Source organism: Papio anubis, chromosome 19, assembly GCF_008728515.1.
Source record: "Papio anubis isolate 15944 chromosome 19, Panubis1.0, whole genome shotgun sequence".
Classification (NCBI taxonomy): Eukaryota; Metazoa; Chordata; class Mammalia; order Primates; family Cercopithecidae; genus Papio; species Papio anubis.
Window position 1 is genome coordinate 49,429,777 of NC_044994.1, and position 18,583 is coordinate 49,448,359.

At 39.2% G+C, this 18,583-nt stretch overlaps 1 protein-coding gene across 5 annotated transcripts in view; it reads left to right on the top strand.

Annotated features, from left to right (window-relative positions):
* WDR7 (WD repeat domain 7) overlaps positions 1–18,583 on the top strand; it is a 405,254-nt gene that overhangs the window by 295,745 nt on the left and 90,926 nt on the right. For all 5 annotated transcript variants that reach the window (XM_009192785.4, XM_009192787.4, XM_003914404.3 and 2 more), the window contains 3 exons: positions 3,072–3,258; positions 14,883–15,000; positions 18,022–18,171. In XM_009192785.4, the coding sequence (XP_009191049.1) occupies positions 3,072–3,258; positions 14,883–15,000; positions 18,022–18,171 (455 nt within the window). The remainder of the gene's footprint in view (positions 1–3,071; positions 3,259–14,882; positions 15,001–18,021; positions 18,172–18,583) is intronic.

Here is an 18,583-nt window from a genome sequence, read left to right on the forward strand (position 1 = left end):
CAGGGCTAGAAATCTAAAGGTTTAACTTGAAAATCCTTTTTCACACTATTATTTACATGTTTTGTTTGGGAAAAGTTGTCCGAAATAGATAGGGAGTTTTAACATTTGTACATCTTCGTAATTCCAAAACAGCTCCCTGAAAAAGAGAAAACATCATATTCCTACCAGTAGATTTGAAATTTGTGTGTAGAGTAGCCCATTTTCCTCTCTGCTTTTAATGCCCTCACGTGGCCTGCCAGAGCTGTAAAAACTGCCCTGCCAAAACCGTAGGGATCTTTATGTTACTTGGAGACTATAATTTGAACTAAAGAAGGAGAGATGCTGTAGGGGAATTTTACTTATGAGATCGTTGAGTGAAATAGAAAATGATTTAAGAGAAGGTACAGTGGTGCTCTAGAGACCCTGTGTTTTCTGCTGAGCCACGCATTCTCACAGCGAGGCCATGCTTGACAGAGGAGCAGCAGGCACTCTTGTGGCCCTTGTAGAGCCAGGGTCTTCTGAAAGGAGGCAGAAAGGGAGAACGCTTTTCTGTCATTTCATCCAAGTGCAAGTGATCAGTTCCCCTATGCTGTCCTTCCCACTTTGTCAGAACAGTGCTGGAAAATATCATGATATTGACCACTTAGTGTGTATTTTCACTCTCAGGACAAAATTGTCCAGAGTGGTGAGGAAACTTCCTCCAGAGCTCCCAACACAGAGGCCCTTAGGAATCAGTGAGGTCCCTAGTGTTGCCTGTATGCTCCCATCTATAACGAATACAAAAATGGTAAAGTGCCACTAAGGAAATTGATGACTGAAATGCTGTAAAACATTGTACTTAGGATTTACCTCCTTTTGCGGTATTACTTAGCAAGGATGCAGCTCCAGGGAGCATTATTGCTTAGAGTGGAAGCCATGGCTGCTGGTGTTTCAGGATGTCTGCAGAGAATAGCAGTTGGAGTTGTTCTGTAGCTCTTATGACTTCCAAGAACTAAAAAATAAACAGGAAAATGGTAGATTTCTAGACATTTTGAAATATCATTCTGACAAACTGGGGCAGGGAGCTGTATTGGAAATATTCTGACAGTAAAGGCAGACCTGTTTTTCATTTATGTAAATAATGTGTGCAAAGCACTGTGGTTGGTGGTTTAGAAGATGCAGGGTTATGTGAAACACAGTTACTACCCTCAAAGAATTGACAGACTTACTGAGGAAAAGGGAAATGCTTGTATTTAAAAATAGGAGCATTTCATGTGATAAAAGGACATGTATGTGCTGGCAGAAACTAGAAAACTGTGTGTTACCTTTTTTAAAGGAGTTTATTGTTTTTCTGATCCAAAAGTAAAACGTGAAGCTTTATATATTATAATTATATGGTTAAATACAAGAGTAACATTTACAAATACACATATGAAGTATGAATTTTGGGATGTTGTTTAGTTTAACTGCAGGAATTGTTAACCCACAATCTATGGCCGCCTTGACATTCTTCTGCAGAATTTGATGGGTATGACTGTGTGTGTAGTTTCCTGGGGAAAGGACTGATGGCTTTCATTCTTGAAGGGTTCCGTGACTGAGAAGAAATTCAGAATCACTACTTTTCAGTGTATCCACTGACTCTTATCCTGGCTTTACAATACTCTTCCCTTCTCTTCCTTTCCATTTCAATCCCTTCTCATTTAACAATTGACTATAATATAAAAATTATGATAGCCGGGCGCGGTGGCTCAAGCCTGTAATCCCAGCACTTTGGGAGGCCCGGTAGTGAGGATCAAGATCAGGAAGTCGAGACCATCCTGGCTAACATGGTGAAACCCGTCTCTACTAAAAATACAAAAAACTAGCGAGTGAGTGGCGGGCCACCTGTAGTCCCAGCTACTGGGCTGAGGCAGGAAGATAGCCTGAACCTGGGGAGGCCAGGGCTGCAGTGAGCGAATCGGCGCCACTGCACTCCAGCCCCTGGGTGACACAGCGCGAGACTCCGTCTCAAAAATAAATAAATAAATAAATAAAATTATGATATGCTTTTGTTGGTTGGATATGATGTACTAAAGTTTATGTGCCATTTTCTTCATTTAGAAAAGAGCCATGTTTAATAGGTATTCAGACTAAGCACTATAGTGTGAGAAAAGTCAGGCTCAGTGAGTACCTTCCTAGGCCTGCCCCCAGTGAGTTACGGAACCATGGTTAATTTCCTGTCTTAAACCTGAAGCATGTGTTCCTCTTAATCAGTATGCTGTACTGTTCTGTGACTTAGGAACTGTTTTCTTTCTTCTCTCAAAAAACAAACAAACAAAAACTCTTCTAAATTACAACTTGCTTTTCATAACCCCTGCTGTTTTTCTTTTTTAAATCTCAAAATGCCTTCTGAAGTAGATGAAGTGTTGTGGCTTAATAGCCATTAGACGTAAGTATACAAATTGTCAGCCTCATCCTCAACATAAAGGAATACCTGTTTATTATTAAGATCTAGGTCATCTCATCAGATTTAGAAATAATACTGAACTATTAACATGTTTAGCAAAATCATGTGAAGAACTTACCACACCCTTGACATAATTGTACTATATCAGTACATACACCAGAATATAGAGGAAAATAGATGCTTTAGGAGGGAAGCTTTTTCAAACTACGTGTTCTACGTTCTCCATCCTTCATTGCAATGTGCCTGTAATGAGAGGTGTTATGAGGCGGAGTATTTTACATATGAACTGTGTTAGATGCAGAAGAAAGGTTAGGAAATACCGTATTACATTATTTGAAACCATCTCCATTTTGTAGAACCCTGAGTTAGGGGGAAACATTGTTTGGAATTTAAGATCATTGATATGTTTTGAAATTATATATACCCATTTACATATAATATGTAATTAAAACACTTTAGAATATGGTATGAAATAATATAGCCTAACTTTTCAAAGAATGTGGCTGAGCAAACCATTTATTTAAGATCTTGTGTAGTCTTGAGGTTCAAAACCTTTTTCAGTTAAAAAAAAATCAAAAATGGATTGTATTTGGAAAGTATGCTTCAAAAGAAAATATTACAAAAGTAAAATTCCCTTAATGCTCTGCATTGTATTCTGTCATTTCAGGCAAGGCACTGACGTTTCTTCTGCTACAGCCTCCAAGCCCCAAACTTCCTCCACACAGCACTATCCGAAGAACAGCCATTGATCTGATTGGACGCGGGTTCACCGTTTGGGAGCCTTACATGGATGTATCCGCTGTTCTGATGGGGCTTCTGGAACTTTGTGCCGATGCCGAGAAACAACTTGCCAAGTATGTGCGGATCCCAGTTAATTTGATTTGTCACTGTTCTTTGTTTTAGGGGTTTTTTCGGTGCACTTATTGATCATTCTATAGAGATTGTGCATGTTTAATAGACAAAGAATAGACGAAGGTCTCCGTATGTGAAGTTTTGAATATGGACAATGAAAAGGAAGCATGTTTCTATAATTTTAATACAATTGAGATTTAGCCCTGAGCCAGTGAATGAGGTGTGACATAGTTTTCCAATTGTACTTGTTATACCATGAAGTATTACATGCTAATAATAGTGTAATATAGTTTATAAGGAAAATGATATATATATTAAATACTTGATACTTGATCAGAAATGATTATGGCCAGCATACATGGCCAAATTGGGGAATTGCTCCTCCACACTCATATTAGCCTTTAAATCAACTTCATTGAGGTTTTACTTAAACACAGTAAAAGACCAGCCATGAGGAGGTGGCGGTGATCCAGGGAAGCAATGACGAGAGAGTTCTACAAGAGGAAGATGAACTGAAGGAGCTGCTAAAGTGAAATAGGTGGGAAACACACGTGGTGACCTACTGACTAGGATTGATGAGGCAGGGGATCCTGTTGGTGGTGGAGATTACTGTTGGTTTGGAAACTCAGCCTCCTGATTCCTGCAAAGAGTTCTTTTGTTTCCTTTTGATGTATAATACACATATCATGAAATTTACCACTGTAGCCATCTTAAAGTGTATAATTCCGTGGCATTAAATATAATCACAGTGTCGTGCAACTGTTACCACTGTTTAGCCCCCACAGAACTCATCCTGAATGGAAGCCCCAAGCCCAGTAAGCAGTCCTCGCCTGTTACCACTTCACCAGGCCCTGGCAACCATTACTCTTCTTTCTGTCTCTGTGAATTTGCCTATTCTGCATATCTCATATAAACAGAACCATACAAACTGTGGTCCTTTGTGACTGGCTTCTTCACTGACATGATATCTTTCAAGGTCCATTCATGTTGTGGCATATCATAGTGATTTGTTGCTTTTTATGGCTGAATAACATTCCATTCATGGTTATATCACATATAGTTAATCCATTTACCTGTTGATGGACAATCGGGTTGTTTCTGCCTTTTGGCTCCTGTGAATATAGCTGCTATAAACATTCATGCATAAATATTTGAACACCTGTTTTCATTTCTTTGAGTAGATACATAGGAGTAGAATTTCTAGGTCATCTGATAATTCCATGTGTAACTTATTGAGGAACCACCAGATTGTTTTCCCACCAGCAGTGCACAAGAGTTCCATTTTCTCTACAACCTCGCTAACACTTGTTTTTTCTTTCTTTCTCTCTTTTTAATTTTTTTAGTATAATCATCCCAGTGGGTATGAAGTGGTTGGAATTCTTGAACTGTCCCATAATGCCTCCCTTAACGAAAATGTTACCACCACTTGGATTTTCTCAATGAATGGTGTTTCATTCTTGTCCTTGTTAACTTTTTTTAAAAGTAGAGTTCTTAGCCCTTTGCTTTGCCATTCCCTTAAGTTCTGGCATGCTTTGGGTCCATAGTTTTCTACTGACTGCTCTATGCTCAGAAAGTAGAAATCAGAGGAGCAACTGAAGGCTAGAATGGAACTCTGTGGCTTTGTCTACAGATTAGACATTGCTAGCCCAAAGTCCCAAGGTGATTGGTAGAGGACATTCATTTCAAACCTAAACAGCTGCTGCCCGCCCCCCAGTTCCCTCCTATCATACTACCATGCGTCCTACACTTTACCTTGGTATCTCCCTAGCCGTATGCCCTCCAGCAAATTACTTTACCTCTCTGTATCTACAAGTTGGGCTAATTAAAGTACCTGTCTTCTAAGGTATATTAAATGAACTGATATCTGCAAATTGCTTAGAATAGTGAGCATATATTAAGAGATGAAATGTCTTCCTATGTGACAGAAGTACTGGTGCTGATGCCATTGTTAGGGCCTTGTAATCAGCAGATCAAGAGCTGCCTGACTCTAGAATGAGCGGTTTAGCATAATGGTAGGCAGGATAGTTTTCTGGATACAGGAAGCCTGAAGATTCTCAATGGGACTTGAAGGATTAGGAGGCAATTTGAGCCCAGGAGTCTGTGCCTATAGTATGAGGCAGCTGGCCTTTGCGTGAAGCCCCAGACATCTTTTCAACCTCTGCCCTCCCCTTGGCTGCAGCTGCCGTGTACACCCGCCACACGTCAACAGTGCTGGCTTCTGTTATTGCAGCTCTCCTGGTTTGTCTTGAGAAACATTCACATTTTTTGATTGTCTAAAATTTTGCTTTGACTTAATTTTGGAGCTCATTTTTAAATCTGATCAAAACACAATTTCAGTAGTATGCACTGTTTTGCCTGGGAGGAAAAGTGATGGGCTTTTATTCAGGGTTAGTATTTGTTTGTTTGTTTGATTTTGTTTTTAAATAAATTTACATTAGGCTTGTACCAGAAAGCATAAAGATGTGCTTAGGTCTTATCTACATGTAGTTTGTTCACAGACACAAAAACTGAAGTTTTCAGTAGGCAATTTAAATGTTGCTACTATATCCTTTTCTGTCATGAAGATTAGTATGACTTTCTATACACAGCTCTGAATAAATGAATGTATCAGCATGTAGCCTTGAGGAGTCCAATGTAATTTTCATCATGATAAATTGCATAATAAGCAAGAAAATGTTTACTTATTAATCTATAACAAGATTTAGATTGAAAATGGCCTGTTACATCCGTGACACACTCAGCAGAGGGTGCAGAGGCCTGAGATGGTGGGAAGTGGAGCAGCGATGTGTGCAGGGGGTTAAGTGTGGATCTTACCCTTGTGCTGCCCTGCTGGGCTGCCCCTTTTTGTGCCTGATTTACTGTGTACACAGTAACACTGCTCAGCCGCCTTGCCTCTGTCTGTGATGTTAAGCTTGCTTTATGAAGAAGCTTTTATGTTTGGCTTGTGCTTTTTAAAATTTCAGTTCACATTTATTGAAAAAGAAAAACCATAAGCAATGTTTCCTACTTTCTTCATTTTCTTGAGAGTTTCTAAGGGCAAGGGTTTTGTGGAAGGGCAACCAGTCAGGTCCCCTGCCTTGTCTGGAGAACACATATCATGGCAGAGTTCCCTTTTGCCTCTCCCCCATGTACCGACATCTCCTGCCAAGCCGACTCCTGAGAGGTCTCCTAAAACACTGTATATGCTTCGAGATGAGTAGGGTATTTTCTGACTGGGCTTGGTGGCTCGTGCTTGTAATCTCAGCACTTTGGGAGGTTGAGGTGAGAGGATCTCTTGAGTCCAGGAATTTGAGACCAGCCTGAGCAAAATAGGAAGACACCCATCTCTAAAAAATAAATAAATAAAAAATTAACAGGGCATGTGGCATACACCTGTGATCCCAGCTGTTCAGGAGGCTGAGAGGGAAGGATTGCTTAAGCCAAGAAGTTCAGGGTTGCAGTGAGCCATGATCGAACCACTGCACTCCAGCATGGGTAACAGTGAGACACAACTCTTAAAAAAAGAGTATTTTTTTCCAGAATTGGTTACCCCTTTATTTTAGAAACATGATATGCAATTTTACATCTTTGAAATCAAAATATCTACAGTTGTTTTCTAATGTTTTCAGGTATTTTGCCAAATCTTAACTATTTATTAATTAATCAAGCATATCGAATAACTAATATGTGAAAGGAGCATTAGGTATTCTCTGTAGTTGCAAATTGGAATCAAAGATCATGTCTTCAAGACAGTTGCACTCTTATAGGAAAGACAAGATCTGCCCCAAAATAACCATGACACAAAGTGAGAAGGAAGGTAAAAAGTGTAGACATTCAGGACATAGTGAAATGAATCACCCTGCGTAACCAGAAGGGATACAAGGAGGGTTTTCACTTGGTTCTGTCATTTGAGTGATTATGAGGAGAGGAGGGGAAGGACGGGGCATGCAAAAGAAAGGGGTAGGAAAGCACAGGCATGCCAGACATCTGGTGAAAGGAGGAAAATGCTATTTTTAGCTAATTTTATTTGTTAATTTCTTGTAGAACTTAAAGTGGGATTCTCCCATGTAAAACTCAAACACAGTGGCTGGAGGTGGTGGCTCATACCTGTAATCCCAGCACTTTGGGAGGCCTGCTTAAGCTCAGGAGTTTGAAAACAGCCTGGGTAACATAGCGAGACCTCTGTCTCTACAAAATAAATAATTACCTGGGCATGGTGGCATGTACCTGCAGTCCCAGCTACTTGGGAGGCTGAGGAGGAAGGATGGCTTGAGCCTGGGAGGCCAAGGCTGCAGTAAGTGGTGATTGGACCACTACTCTACAGCCTGGGTGACAGAACAAGACCTTGATTCTAAATAAATGAATAAATCTCAGACACAATTTCCATCCCAGTTATCTCAGGGGAATAGATTAGGGTCAGATAAAGGATTGGTATGTCTTTACTTTATGAAAAGATTGTTGCAGTGAGTTTTTTCTTTGCTTTTAACACCTACCACATAGCCTTATGCAGGGATATAGAGGCCTGGGATGCAGTCCTCCTACTGAATGCTTATTACCTATGAGTTTCTGTGCCATTCAGATCTCCATGTCCTCAACTTGTTCTAGAGAAGTTCAAGAAACAGGCATTATCATCCCCATTTTGCAGATGAGAAAAAAATGAATCTGATAGAGAGTTGCTGCCTCTTATCCAGAGTAACATTGTAGTCTCTGAAAAAAATAGGATTCAAACCCTAGTCTAGCTTGTTCCAAAAGCCAAAGCTCCTACCACTATGCGATCTTGCATTCCAAATCTTAACATCCACAGAATTAAAACAATTTGTTAAAGTACATAATCAGAATTTTCAGTGTACTTTAGATTTTTAGATATGTTTAATAAAATTATTTTCAGCTGGACATGGTGGTTCACAAGTGTAATCCCAGCACTTTGGGGGGCTGAGGCGGGATCACTTGAGCCCAGGAGTTTGAGACCAGCCTGGACAACATAGTGAGAACCTGTCTCTACAAAATTTTAAAAAGCTATAGGAGCATGTAGTTCCAGCTAACTAGGAGGCTGAGGCAGGAAGATCACTTGAGCCGAAGAGGTCAAGGCTGCAGTGAGCTGTGATTGTACCACTGTACTCCAGCCTGGGCAACAGAGCAAGACGCTATCTCAAAAAAAAAATTATTTTCATCAAAGATTTTGTACCTTCTAGGATGTAAAAGCCACATTTACATATCAGTAAACTCCTGAGTACTTGTGTCATATATTATATGTTTATTCTTATTTACTCATAACATTTGCCAAGTGATTTGCTAACAATAAATGTTGAATAAAGTCATGGGATTTAAAGATTTTCATTTTAGAGATGAAAATCTTTTTCAACATCATCTGATCCAGTATCCCTAATGTGCTATTAAGTAAAAATAAGGTTTAAACAGATTAAACAACTTGGCTGAGGTCACAGTGGTACTCAAAGAGTCAAGACTGTCACTCAGGTTTCCCAACTCCCATCTTGCAGCTCCTGTACCATATGGCTATGCCACCCTTAAAAAGGTGAGTGATTCGCAGGTAAAATCTTATGTGAGGAAATTTTTTAATAATGGTGATGGACTGTTCATCCATGATGAACTGTTTAAGAGAAAATTGAGACTGCACGTCATTGGAATCATAGACTGAGCCATCCCGAGCTAATTGTGAGAAAAGTAGAAACATATAATATTATCCTTTTTATGCATTCATAATTTTGTTAGATCAGTATGGTTATGTACATATTGATTGATAAAATGTTAGAAACAGCAGAAAATCCCACTATACAAAGGAGCAGAAAAATTCTTGTGCTCTTAGAAGGTTTGTCTTCCATTTGTCTAAGTTGTGGTCTGTGATTTTGATCCATTTGCCTCCTTCATGTGGCAGGACCTTTACTCTGAAAGGGAACAGTGGAGCAGTGCCGGCCCAGCTGCTGAAGGGGCCGGGCGAGCGTCACATACTGCCACAGCTGAGGGACATTAGTGAATTACAGACTGCCCACTGCTTTTCTGGGATCATCACAGTTTACCAAACATTCAGAGAGAAGCATAAAGTCACTGGAAACCACACATGCTTTGATGACACACAGATAAGTGCCATGTATTAGAAAGATTCTTTTTGAACTACATAGAATGGGAGAAAAACATTTTTTGTACGCTAACTCAAATCTCAACCATTCTTGAATTTTGGGGGTGAAGAGTGGAGAAAGAAACACATCATACAAATGCTAAGATGCTTTAGGATTCCATATTTAAGCTATTCATATTTTTCCTGTTTCTGTAAAATTTATTCTTAACAGAAAATTTATAATCTGAGGAAGCCATATAAGTAAATCCTATTAGCATAGTTTTTATTCACTGTGATTGTATTTAGCATACAGGAAATAGATCTTAAAGATATACATTTGAGGAAGGAATTGCCACCTTTGTGTTTAGGAACTCAATGCCACCTGCGAGTTATGAAATAAAGGTACAACATGACAGAGGAATTGAAGATATCTTGTTAAATTGAGGACAAATATTAACATACCTGTTTAGCCAGGAAGGAATAAAATGGGAATCCCGGGGGCTATACATTAAGTATGCATTTTTAAAGTCATTTTAGTAGTCTTTGTTTTTGGTGGGGACTCTTTTCATTACCCCGCTCCTATTGACCAAAATTTACAGGCTATTCAATGAAATTTTATGTGTCTCCCCCACCGGCCCCCCTGGAATATTCCCTTACACTGTTGCTTAATTTGACAGATGATAAAGTCTGACAATTTTAGATCATGACATTTAACCAAAGCGTTCTTTCATGTAACTTTTGAAACGTTTTCACCACGATAGAGTGAGCTTTAGAACAGGATTAATGAGCAGTTCTGTGAAGAGGGACCTCAGCCTGGCGTGGACTATTTTTCCATTCATATTTTTATTTAAAATATTTGTCATCTCCGATATTTCATATTGGGTGTGTACACTGAAATGCTGAGTAAAACAGAGAGCCTGTCATGACCACTTTTTTTTTAGAATAAAGAGAACCAAAAGACCCATCCTGTAAACCTGTGTAACAGATAATCCGCATAATAGCCAGATAGGCGGGATCAGATGAAACAAATGCGTTCCATGTTTACATGCAGATTCCAGAATAAGGTTGATACTCCTTTAATTTCAAACCTCTGATAGTATGGTCCTTCTTCATCCCACATTGAAGCATATCACACAGACAATGCACTCTTGACTTTAGAGATAACCAAATGTAGAATTAGACTTCATCTGTTGGGACTACCAGATCAATTGCTTTGACTTCATTGCCTGGTCAATTCAGTCCAATAACTAGCTTAAATGATTTTTTTTTCCTCCTGCTGAATTTGCCAGCTACTTCACTTACTGCGTAAGTATGGAGCTACCACCATGTCCAGGGGCTGAACTGGGCACTTTGGGGAGACACACAGAATTGACAGGCATGTTTCAAATCTGTACAGAGCCCGTAATATAAAACTAATTCATAAGTCCTGGCAGAATGTGATTTAGTATTAAGGGCCTGGAATAAATGGGGTTTGTTGTTGATTATTTTTGTTTCACTAGAAGTCAATGAGTGCTGCAGCAGTTAGAGAATACCATGTGGGAAGACCAGAATTGAACAGAGAGGAGGGAGGAGACTGTGCCAGTGGGGAAAGGGGTGGAGGAGAAGCATTAGCAAAATACTGGAATAAAATAAGGAACAGACCTTTAGGGACCAGCTTGGAAATTAGCCTGACTTCAGGAGCATTGGTGTTGAAAAGAGTGTGTTGAAAATTAGGGAACTAGATTATGGAGGGCCTAGAATCTTAAGCCGAGCTGTTTAGAGTTTTTCCTAGAAGTGGTAGAGAAGGTTACTTTTAAGTAGGGCAACCAGGAAACAAAGGTGGTGCTTTGGGAAGATGACTATGATGACGGTGAATTGAGTAGACTAGAGGAGGGACACAAGGTTTCTCTCTATGCCTTGACCACCTCTCTACCCTCACACACGCAGCCCCCTACTTTTGCGCTGTGGATGCCATACCCTCCAAGTCGCTGCAGAGCCCTGACCTCAGAGCTGTAGAGTTATCCACACTCTGCAGTCTTGCGCTCAGACTGCCGGACACCAATGGAGGGAATCCCTCAGGTGCGCACACTGATGCCTCTTCAAGAGCACTGGCTTTTCCAGCTTCCAGTGAACTCAGTGGGCAGTAGGTTCACATGTCTTTGATTCACTTCCTTCCCCCTTACCCTATAGCTTCTCTTCTAGACCCACCATCCAGCACCAAAGCACCAACCTTTATCATTTTTCTTACTATAAGAAGTTTGCTGATTCCCCCAAATTTACAAGGCCATTTGTTGACATGGGGGAAGGACCATGCATGGCTACACCTTTTGGCTTGAAACAGCGACCTGCTGGTAGTTTATCTTATTTTCCCTTCACCTTGCTTCTTTTTATGAGAAGCATCTTTGGTCAGAAGAAGCAGTTATTGTACATATAATATAGGAACCGGCAGGGCTAGTTGTTTTTGTATTTGTTTCCTCATTTAGTCGTCTTGTCAGTGCTGTGAAGTAGATATTTTAATATACCCATTTTACAGATGTTGTGCTTATTCAGTCCAGGGTGGCCACAGGACACACCATAAGGGTAAGGGGAAAGTATCCACTTGTCACTGTGGCATGAGCCCTGAAGATCTGTCAGCTGACTATTTCCACACTCAGGTGCACACATGATTGTATCTCTTCATTCTGGGTGTGTGTGTGTGTGTGTGTGTGTGTGTGTGTCCCTCTCTTAGCCTCTCACTAAACATTTCTTTTCCGTGAAAACAACCAGAGAAGGGATGGAAGCAAGAACTTAGAGGTAATGGTGAGTTTGCTATGATCCTGCTTATGTTGGTTTCCAATGATAAGGGATCCCAGCAGCACACAGCTGGGGACAGACTGGACATCTCTGGATTCTAGGAGGACACTGTAACTCTTGTCCTGCAGAAGCCAGACCCTTTCTCTTAGCACCTAGGTAGCAGTATATCCACGGGGAGGACAGACAGGCACCCAGAGCCGTGAACTACAGCAGGAGTAACACCTTCCCTATTACTATATTTCTCATGACACAGCCCAGTTCTTTGGGTAGCAGGATCACTACCATTCATATTTATGTTTCAGATGCAATCCTCAGGAGTTCACAAGCCTGGTTCAGCAGTGTATTGCCAATCCCACCCCTGTAAAGTTGGTCATTTTTGTACCCACACATAAGACTTCTTATTTAGCTGAGTCTGATCTTTTTGATGACTTTGTAGATCTTAGTTCTGTTACGTAATATAACTGCTCTCCCTTACAACTTTATAACCACACCAGCTGATAACTGTACATCCTGTGTCTTCAAACCATTATTAATGTTGAATAAAACAGCTGAAGGCCAAGTATAATAACGTATCACTAAAATCTTCTCTCAAAGATGCAATCTAGCCACTCATCCAAAGCCACTGAGTTTAGTCACAGTACTGGTTCAGTAATCCAAGTAACCACAATATGGTCACACCTCTCCCCACTGTATTTTCTCCAAAGGTTAGCTGTCCTGAAAGACATCACACAACTACCCAGCCCCTCACTTAAGTTCTCGGGCCCGACTTCTCACTTGTAAATACCTGTATCAACCACTTTATAGGGATATTCTGGAGCAGATGCAAAGGGCATGAAATAACACAGAAAAGCCTGGCTTTCAACCTAGACCTTGGGCTCTGCACCCAGTTCTTCCCCTGTAGCGGGCCTTCCAGATCTAGGATGGGCTGCCCAGGAGGTGGACATTCCTTTTCCCTGGCTGACTGCTTGTCAGGGAGGTTGCCTGGGAAAGCTTTCCCAACTCCAACATTCTGTGATTTTATTGATTTTCCCAAACTTGATTTCATTTTATTTAGAATTATTCAACTAATGTAACATTTTGATTGTTTATAGCCTTTCAGTATCATCAGTCCCTATTCATCTACACTGATGGATGAAAGGAAGCATCACAGGGTATCTACAAAGTTTAATTGGCTTTTGAATCCTTGAAAACTTGACTTAAAATTTGGGTTTATAATCTGAATTTTACAATAAGTATTAAGCCGTCTAGCCTCAGCACTATTCACACAGTAAACATTTCTTTCACTGAATTTGCAATTAGCCAAGTTTAATCCAGAAAAGAAACTGGCCAACTGCCCATCCTGCTTTCTCACAAAACACCTCTTTCTAACTCCTACTGGGACCCAAGAGTGCTGGGCTCTTCCGTGGCAGGGAGGTGGGAGATGCCCACCGATGCCTTCTGCTTGTGCATTGTTCAGTATGTGTGTGTTCTCTCAGCTCACATCTTTCTTTTCAGTGTTAAACATCAAAGGAAAACTCTCCATACTCCTCTCCTCTGAGCCCCTGCTTCATCTCTACCCTCGATATGGGAAAAAGAAGAGAGACAGTTATACTACCAGTCAGAGATTTAAGCAGTGTAACAGTCACAAAGACTTATAAGCAGAACTTCCTTTCACAATGATGAGAATGCCTACGTAATTTTTATTTTCAGCTACAAGTTAAAATAATGGTTCTTAGATCAGTTATAGAGATACCTATCAACTTTTTGAGAATTTTCAGTAAATACAATCCAGTTTACACATGAAGCACATAGACTCATTTAATTGGAGTAGGATAAGTGTTCATATACATATTTCTTATACATGTCTTCATATACATATTTAAATATAAAAATATTTAACTCGGGAAACTATAATTATATCCCATACTGAGTAACAAAATACTCCTTGTATACAGTTAATGGGCAGATCACGTACCACATTTTAATAATAGTCTTGATATTGTACCCAGTGGATTATATATAATATAAAGGAAGCTTGGAAACAAGAATGTTGATATTTTCATGTAGTATAGGTGGAGAGTGAATATAGCATTACTCTCCTATCATGACCCTGGCATTCTGACAGTTTGGGAAGATCTCTTTCATTGTGTGCATCGTCTTACAAATAGCCTGGACAACATCATGCCATTTCTTCTTTATATAAACAGAATTAGTATCAGTTAATAGAATTTTTGGCATTAGTACTAAGTAACTGTTGGTGGAGCATGCTGTTTAGTAGATTGGGTCTAAAAGTACTAAACTGGGGTATACCGGCGGTATAAGGATATTTCAAATGAAAAATAATATACAAACGAAAAATAATTTTGTCATTCTCAATACTTGTGACGATTTTATAGACAGGAGTGAATCTTGCCTTCCTTTCAGATATACAGCCTTAGATACAGTCTTTTAATATGGCTTTATAAATAACTATTTTTAGGAAAAATTTGAAAATACTCAGCACGATAATTCGTTCTTACCTCATTCTGAGCTTTGTGATATGTATTCAGTACTAGTTCTTGATAATTTGTTAACAAGGCGTTTTTAACACTTTGGACAGATGCACATACTGTTTTCAATCTTCACGGTTAATTATTCCATTTTGTATTTGATGCCAGAACACTCTGACTCCTAATCACTGCCCATTGTTGCAAGTCCATTATATTCTAACTGTTTGAGTGCTCCCATTGACCTTGAACTGACATTATAAGCTGTGTCTAATCTTTTCAGTCTATATTTCTAATGCTTCTTTTCTTTTTTTCCCTTTTTCTGATCCCTGTTTAGCATCACAATGGGGCTGCCTCTGAGCCCAGCAGCTGACTCGGCCCGCTCTGCAAGGCATGCCCTCTCGCTCATTGCCACCGCCAGACCACCCGCCTTCATCACCACCATAGCCAAAGAGGTGAGCGGAGCTTCTCAGTGTGCGCCATCTTCTCATTCAGAGGAATTATTTGATACTATAAGCTGAGGGTTCATATCCACAAATAGTCTTTCTAGTTTGTTCTAGAACAATGCAAGTTAATAATTTAGTACTGAAATGAACACATGTGTCTGTGTGCATGCACACTGAATTCCATGGTGTGGTGCATTCATTACCTGTGCTTCTGTATTCATTTCTGTTCTCACAGTTAATTCACTTGTAAATCTTTGACAATCATTTTTCAATCTGAATTATAGCAGGCATATGAAAACTCAAAGACATTAAAGGTGTTCACGTTTTTCACAGATAAGTACCTACTTGTCATCAAAACTAAACTTGTTATTTAGCACCGGCTCTCCAACTGTAAACAAAAAATGTAAGTCATAAACTTGCTAATTGTTTTTCCTATTACTTGTCACAGATAAAGACTTGAATGCCAATTGATTCTCACATTCTTAGTGTTCAAACTAATTGCCCACATCTAACTGGAAAACTAGTAAAGAACAATGAGCCAATTATTGGAACTTTCCTATAGGTCTTAGTAGGAGGAGGAAAAGGAAAGAATGATCAGCTCTTAAATTTTTTTAAAGGTTTATTCCATTTCAGCATGAATAATGGGCAGACGCAGTGTCCATAGGGTGTGGGCTCTGTCTGAGTTGTTTTTCCTGTAGCTATGATGAATTTTTAAAATAATAAATACCTCTGAGTCTACTCAGATAAACTGAAACCTATTGGGCCTATGTCTGCCCCAGAGCTATCCCTAATAGGCATGCTGTAACTATTTGTGCCAGATTTCGCTGGGAGGGGAGGAAAGAAAGTCCTAACAGCATTTTGTATAGGCTTATGTGAGGCACTGAGGCTTTGAATTCATATCTAAAATAAATTTGTAGACTAAGGGTGTGCATTTTTCTAATAGTGCATAGTGTTATAGTAAGGTTCCACTAGATTTAAAATATACATATGTATGTATTTATTTTGTAGGTATTATATAGTTATATATAATGTGTGTATATGTACGTGGGTACAAGTGGTCAATTTTATCGGTCTTGGAAGATTTTTTTTTTTGCCAGTTTTTCCCATCAGTGGAATATGCACAGGTTGTAATATTGAATATAGTGAAAAATATTGAATATTGAATATAGTGAAAATATTCACTATTGAATATACTGAATATTTTGAATAATATTCAAAACATTGAATATAATATTGAATATAGTGAAAATATTGAATATAGTCACATTAGTCTGACAGGTCCTTGTATTGATTGTGTTTTCAAACTTCCCTTGCACCATTTACATATGAGTTTTTTTTTTTAATGAACTCTTAGAATACCCATGCTTTGAATTCATTCTACTCCAGCTTTTGGTTGGAAAGGTAATTTTAAAATAACAGTCCACATTTATTACCTTTAAAAGCAAATTTTCAGCCTGTTACTGTGGCATGTGCCTGTAGTCCTAGCTATTTGGGAGGCTGAGGCAGGAGGATCACTTGAGCCTAGGAGTTTGAGTCTAGCCTGGGCAACATAGTGAAGTGAAACACTGTCTGTAAATGTTAAATAATAAATAAAACAAAAAACACACACAAGTTTTCCACTTTACTATTCAATCTTAGAGTATTAGAGTAAAATGCTAAAGTGTTTCTTATTATTGTCTCTGACCTCTACCCCATTTCTATGCCTGCTACCTTATGGCTCTTCACAGGCTAGTCCAGGGCCTGTTAATATTCTTTTTTTTTTTTTGAGACGGAGTCTTGCTCTGTCGCCCAGGCTGGAGTGCAGTGGCCAGATCTCAGCTCACTGCAAGCTCCGCCTCCTGGGTTCACGCCATTCTCCTGCCTCAGCCTCCTGAGTAGCTGAGACTACAGGCGCCCGCCACCTCGCCCAGCTAGTTTTTTTGTATTTTTTAGTAGAGACGTGGTTTCAACGTGTTAGCCAGGATGGTCTCGATCTCCTGACCTCGTGATCCACCTGTCTCGGCCTCCCAAAGTGCTGGGATTACAGGCTTGAGCCACCGTGCCCGGCCTGGGCCTGTTAATATTCTTTCTCATCCAAACTATAAAGCTTACAATTGTATGGGGAAAATCACATTGAATTTATATTATTTGCCATGCTCATTATTTTTGGAGGCATGTTCATTTGGATTTCCCAGCTTAATTGTAAAGCACTTAGAGAATAATTTCTGGGACACAGTGTGGTTAAAATATTATTTGTAGTTGATCCTCGAACAGTAAGGGAGTTAGGGGCACCAATCCCCCTAGCAGTCAAAAACCCACGAATAGTATTTGACTATTCCAAAAGTTAACTACTGTTAGCCCACTGTTGACCAGAAGCCTTACTGATAATGTAAACAGTCAATTAACACATATTTTGTATGTTATATATATTATATACTGTAATCTTAAAGTAAACTAGAGAAAAGAAAATGTGAAGAAACTCATAAGGAAGTGAAAATCGATGTCCTATTAATTAAGTGCAAGTGGATCATCATAAAGGTCTTCATCCTTGTCGTCTCCACATTGAGTAGGCTGAGGGGGAGGAAGGGGAGGGGATTGGTCTTGCTGTCTCAGAGGCCCAGAGGCAGAAGAAAATCTGAGTATAAGTCGGGTCATGCATTTCAAACCCATGTTGTTCAGGGGTCAGCTGCACTATCATTACTTGAGAGCAAGGATCGTATCTTTTACTTCCTGGGCATCTGCCAACTTCTGTCTACCTTAGTTTCAAATGTACCAAATTCACAAGTCCTCAATATGTTTCTTTTTAAACATGTCATGATAGTGTTGTATTAACATCTCATGTAATGTTCAGAAACTTACAGAATTCTATTAGGCAATACCTATTGAGTTTTTATTATACTAATATTGTTTTTGCAATCAAAAGTATTTTCTGACTCACCCCCAAGAAGTTTATTTTTTTCTATAGTATTAGAAAGTGAAAAATAAACCATGGCTAGAAATGTAAAACTATATCAGTGTCAATCATATCTACAGCTTAGAAATGTTTTGTAGGTACACAGACATACGGCCCTTGCAGCAAATACCCAATCACAGCAGAATATTCACACAACAACTCTCGCACGAGCTAAAGGGGAGATTCTGAGAGTCATTGAAATTCTTATTGAAAAGATGCCCACAGATGTTGTGGATCTTCTTGTGGAGGTAAGACTATCCTGTTTTAAATGATCCATCAGCAACCTAAATTAAATATTTTAATGAAGTAATATAAATCAGCATCTTTATTTCCAGCATCTCTAAAAGAGATAAAGGGTGAGCGAGAGAGAAAGAATGAGTGTGTGTGTGTGTGTGTGTATGTGTAAGAGAGAGATAACTAAAATTAATTTTTGTGCCATTTCTGGAAGACTTATTTAAATTTCCTCAAAAATCAAAACGATTTTCATGTTCATTCACCATTCACTTAGAATTGGTCCATAATATGTAAAGGTCTGTAATATGTAAAGGTTATGTTACCTTTGACATCTTTCATTATAAATAAAATATATAATATGTTGAATAAAGCTACCTATTATGTACATAAATATGAATTGACTTTAAACAAGTCTGTTGTCTTTAT